Source organism: Rhagoletis pomonella, unplaced genomic scaffold, assembly GCF_013731165.1.
Source record: "Rhagoletis pomonella isolate Grant_MI unplaced genomic scaffold, Rhpom_1.0 Rhpom_scaffold_00004, whole genome shotgun sequence".
NCBI lineage: Eukaryota > Metazoa > Arthropoda > Insecta > Diptera > Tephritidae > Rhagoletis > Rhagoletis pomonella.
This window is the reverse complement of record NW_023458558.1, coordinates 25,914,511-25,920,351: the sequence shown is the minus strand read 5'-3', so window position 1 is coordinate 25,920,351 and position 5,841 is coordinate 25,914,511. Positions and strand designations below refer to the sequence as shown.

The window sequence follows — 5,841 nt, the reverse complement described above, 5'->3', positions numbered from 1 at the left end:
GTGTTTCTTGTGCGTACGGTTCAAATCGCAGCTCACGACGTCCGGATATTTACATATATCCACGTATCCTCTGGGTAGCGACCAAATACCCGTTTGGGTGCGAGCTAAAGTGAGAAGTTCGTAAAACCTCGCGTGCGCTGGGTTTGGGTCCCGCCACGTTAAAACACCGCCCAATGAAAAATTTAAACATGCCTAGGATGAGAATCGTACCATAATGTGGGAACACCAATATCGCCAGGCATACACTGTATCCGATAGGACGAACGATTTCAGTCGGACAATTTGACCGTCCGAACTGATGCGCACACTCACCGACGTTTTCGTTTCTACCGAAATATTTTACCTTTTCATTGCCTTTTAAGTACAAACACTAAGAACCGGGCAAATGAAAAGGAGATTTTTTTTTTTGCAAATGAAAACGCCATAAGAAACGAGTCAGCTAAATATATTTCTATAAAGCCCCTTTGTTGTCTATATCGTGGGTTACAGTGTGTGCGTAGCGTAACAAAAAGGAGTTAAGTGTTGTTAACAGACTTAAAAAAAAGGATGGTTATATGATATACTTGTTTCGATGTTAAGGTACGCATAAAAAAGTTTTGAAACCTCGGGTTTTCTGCATTATATGTACACACATACACTTATTTTTCATAAATTCTGTAAACAAATATTTTCTCATCCATTGATCATGGTACGCGATTCTATCATATTACATCTTTATATAATTACACAAATCTATTCATTTGCTATACTTTTCTATCCATTGGATTGGTTTAAAAGAATTTTTGAAAAGCATTAAAATTTAATACTATGTACTAAATATTTGGAACTTTAAATCTTTATCACTTATTCAAACGTAATGTAGATTAATTCAACTTTTTTTTTGAAATGGCTTTTATTTACATGTTTTAGCTTAAATTATTTATGAGACAATAACATTTTCAAATATACATACGTATAAGAAGATTTATGTATATATAACAGTTATTTTTTACTTTAACTGATTTTAGCTGCATTATTCGTACTTACATATCATGATTTTTAGAAACGGCCCACAGTCGCCTGAATCGGAGAAGTAGGTGAACAAAATTCCTAGCTATGCTTATGCCCGAGTTTAAGCTTAAATTAAAAAAAAAAAAAAAAAAAAAGTGTGACTTGAAATTGGGCGTGGGAACCGCTGTACTCGCGGTACTAGTTTCGAAATGGCCGAGATGGGCGGTATCGGGAATTTGTGGGTTTAAGCAATAACTATACCCCAGCAGAGCTATGATATTACAAATGCTAGCCGCCAGTAAACCATACCCAACCACAATGGGAACAAACCATGCAAACATCCCTAACATGGAATGGGCTGATGATTAAATTAAATCGTGAATGACATTCTTCCTAAACACTTTACTATCTATGCAGCTAATTTACAGCCATGTCTTATCATCTGTTGTCGCCGTTACAAAAATGCCACGTGGCGTATTTGTCGACAGAAGTGTCGTTGTTGCGGTTTTTGTAGTCGTCGTCAAGCCAATTGTTGTGCTGCCATTTCCCATTGGAACTTTTGCACGGCCATTGTTATTGTTGCCGTTGCCGTTTACGTTGCCTATGTTGATATCAAATGTTTTTGTACTACCGTTAACATTTTTGTATTCCAAGCTTTCCGTTACGCTTCCGCTAACTAACTTATCGCCAGCACCACCACCACCACCACCACCACCGCTTCTACTGCTGTTGTAGAGGCTGCAAGAGCGATCGAAATGTCAGGATATGGCACGCACATTTGTTGTATCTACGTTAACACCAACAACTGTGGACAGCACCGGTGGTGTGTCCGGATCTGTGTCAGCCTTATCCGCTGTCGCTGACCACATTTGACGTGGAGCAATGGCGACTTCTTCGGTGTTACGAGTACCATTTCGCATGGGCACCTTCATGTGGTCCCTTCTCATGACGAGCCCGTAGTGTCCCATGCCCGTCGCACCGCTCAACGAAGTCAACGTTGTGAGCTCGTGACTGCTGCTACAGTCACTAAAACGCTGATGATAGGCGCTGGTGTTGTTCGTGCCAATTGGCGCAGAGTGTCGGAATGGATCTCGATGGTATGCTGTGGTGGAATTGCGCATAATGCCTGGAAAAGACAATTGATTTGTGTGTAGCAAGTAACAGAAAATGATAACGTTAAAAAGTAAAGCAAATTTACTGATATATGTATAGGTTCACTAAAGGGTGATGCTTTTTTTTTTGCAGAAAATTGGTACAACGGGCCTTGGCAAACTAAGTCAAGAAGCGACATTCAATTGAATAACGCATTTTTAGAAAATGGTCTTTCTACAAGAACTGCATTTCGCGCATTGCTTTATTTTTTCGGTCAACATACCCGGCCATCAGAATCAGCAATCTGCCGTTTGCTGGCAACAACACCAGTGCGTCTTCCCACAGGTCGTTCGGCCGAAAATATTGCTGCCGTGGAACAATGTGTGGACCAGGCCTGACAACCTCAATTTGTCATCGTACACAGCAATTGAACTGTTCCTATGTTTAGGCAGGCACCTAAAAAAATTCAATTGACATGACTCAAAAAGCTATCATTAGCGATGAGGCACATTTTCACCTAAACGGAGATGTTAAAACCACGACAGAAAAAAAATATTATTTCTACAAATTTTGTTGTTTGCTTGAATCCCCCCTTCGCATTTGAGCGAAGTCCGATTAAATTTCTCAGAAAGTTCTTATTGCAAACTTCAATAAAGAAAACATTTACATTCGTATACCCAAAACGTACAAAAAAACGTACGTAAATGTATACATATGTGCATATGTCTACACAAATCTGCGCAAAAGTGGAAATAGTTCAACAAAAGTGCCAAGAATATTAATTTGCTACTTTCGAAATTAATCCAACGAACTCTTGGGCTCTTAAATTGAAATACAAAAGAAAAAAACTTGAAGTGCCATTAGCCACTCAGATATATGTATGTATATATGTGGATTTACTACCCTGCAAAAATTTGAGCACCAGGTGGTCCACTGGGTCGTGGTTTAAAAATATGTGCAAGAGGACCAGGTTGCATACTAGTAACTTGTTATGCTGACCTGGACCACTTCAAACGTAAAAAAACTGCTATATGTGTTGAGAACCACCTCTTCGTGCCCCATCGGCAACATGATTCGGTTGCCGAATGTGCCATGGTCCAAAAGGAGTAGTTGTCGTAATGTTAATGTAACCATATTTTCTCCATTTATTTGGACCATTTTGGTTACTAGTGTTGGTTACAAGGTAGCGTCGTCCTGTACTAGTATTTAACCTAGTCCCACTTTTTGCAGGGTATTTACATGAAATGGCAGTGACTCCTCACACTTTCTATGTTTGTGACATACATAAATCCGACTGTGGCAGACATGTTGTTTGCACTTAGCAACAGATATAAACACATACATAACTGGGAGCAAGCATGCTGCACTCCAGTGACACTTACACACATTTCTTACATGTCTGTTTGCTTCATTAATGTATAATCACAAGTTATTCATGCAACAAAACTTTGTCTATGTCCTAAATATTGTAAAGGAAAAGTCGTCTGAAGCTGGTTTGATGAGAAATAAAGAAAAGTTAGCAGCCATTCGACAGAAAAAAGTTAATGTGTGATTAACATGGATTGCAGATGCTCGTGGATTTCTGTTTTAGTGCTTCATAAGTTAAATTAAAGACATGCAATTAAAAAAAAATAAAACATTTGTACTTTGTGTTTTTCCATACCCGAACGCAAGCATATACGCTTATAGAAATGGATAACTTAGGCCTGCTTAGGTGTTTCCCCTAAAAAAACTAATTAGCAAAAGGGAAAAGGAAACCATTCCAGCAAATAAATTTTCCGAGAAAATTTGTCTTTTCATATTCTTTAATGTTATCACGTATTACTAGCGTGAATTTTTGAATGTCTTTCTGACTTACTTTGCCTTTAGGCTATTTTTGACTAAAACTATCGTTTTTTAAGTAAAAATTTCAAATGACAATTTTAAGAAATAATTTAAATTTGCATGTCTTCACGTTTTGTATTAAACGGGCCTGCGATGGTTTTCACCATAAAAAAACTAATTGACAATTTGGGTAGGTATAAGGTACTTGGTCAGGACAAAATTACTTTTTCATTTTTCTTAGTGTTACTAGCGTTAACTTCGAATTTCCATAAGCCTTTGAGATTTACTTAGTCTCTTTAGGGGTAATTTTAAATAATAAATAGGTACTGTTTGTTTTCTAAATAAAAATTTAATTCTGGGTTGCCTAATTTTTGGCTTTACATGAAAATTGTTAAAAATAAATTTCGATGTGATAAAAAAAAGAACAATGTTTTACTCTTATTCAACATACCTTGATACTTAAAAAAGTAACACAATTATGGAAATAAAATTAAATTTCGCAGCCCCGTGTAATTGGTTATACTTCTAGCTGAGCGGACCGGGTTGAATACGAGCTCTCAACGGTACTACAATAGGCCCACGTGGCCTAAGTGCCCACCCTCCTTCAATAGGGTTTCAGTTTAAAGCAGTCTTAAAAGAGAATGTAAGAGGGCCACTTAAATCCCCTGATAAAGGTACTTAGAGGCATCATCGATGTGCAAAGTCAGAAGCGCTAACCACTGAGCCCGTAAACTCTTGTTGCTAATTCATTTCCTTTTTCAACCTACTGCTATCAAGTGCAGCTGATTTGTCGCTACTTAGACTTGACAGCGTGGTTGGTATTTTTATATTACATATAGATAAGGTCTTATACAAAAAATATAAGTGATAGTTCCTCCGGTTATCATATTCTTTGTGACTCTCAAAAAAGAAAAGCAAAAGGGTTAAGAGGCCTACAAAATAAGCTCCACACTTCTCCAAACGAAGCACTATATTTCAGTAATACATACATTATTTACTACTAGATAAAAGAAAAATCAGTTTCCGACAGCCGCCTATTTCCTTTTCCGCTCTAAAACTTCATGCAATCTATATAAAGTTTAACAAGCACCATTACCAAACTATTTGACAACAATCGCTTTTTAGGTGCTTTCGACGACAAATTCATAATCTGATGAATAAAAAATGGTGAACAAATATGCATATACATAGTCTCTTTTGGAATTTTGATTTTTCTAAATACCTATCACATGGTCCGGGAAGTTTCTTTATACATTGATCAGCTTGATTGGGCTAACCTTTTGTGAGATATTGACTTTTTTCCGATTGCCTTTGATTTGTAACCACTGTGCGCCATACGTACGTGCCTATTTATATGACCATAGTCGGTATACAGGCCCCTAATCTGCGGAGCCAAAATTAAGTTCAAGTGGTTCGGCTTTTTTTGTGTCAATTTAAAAATAGAGACATTTCCTACAATTTTTTTTTGAACAAAACATAAAACTCTATAAAAAATTATCAAACACTCGTATCACATACAATATTTTCAGTTGCCTAGTTAGAAAATCACGAGCACAAAGATCAAGCTCGTGTTCTATTCGGGAGGCTGTCAATTTCAATCAGGTAAACTTGCCGATTGATGCAATTTTATTGGCTAAAATTTGAACGAAGACAAATTGAGAACGCAATAAAACAGTTCCTGAAGTCATTTCTATAACCGTTATTTTAAGCTGAAGCATGTGAAAAAAAAAACTTCCAGCTGACATTGAAAATGCACCCTAAAGACAGCTTTAAAGTAGCAACAGTACCCATTTCGAAATAAAATCATCTAAAAAACTCAGTGCTCTTACCGTAATGTGAAGCTGCGCGACGATTTTTCGGCGAACTCGGGCATGTGTACAAAAATGAGCGCTGCGTATCTGTAAGAGACAGATAAAACTATGAATTGACTGGGAA

The 5,841-nt window shown here is 37.3% G+C and overlaps 1 protein-coding gene across 1 annotated transcript in view; it reads right to left on the bottom strand.

Annotated features, from left to right (window-relative positions):
• Positions 1 to 416: 416 nt before the first annotated feature.
• Positions 417 to 5,841, bottom strand: part of LOC118737325 (tachykinin-like peptides receptor 99D) — a gene marked incomplete at its 5' end in the record, with an annotated part of 41,183 nt that continues 35,758 nt past the window's right edge. Inside the window, 2 exon segments of the mRNA XM_036467762.1 lie at positions 417 to 2,116; positions 5,736 to 5,804. Of these exon segments, the coding sequence (XP_036323655.1) occupies positions 1,749 to 2,116; positions 5,736 to 5,804 (437 nt within the window).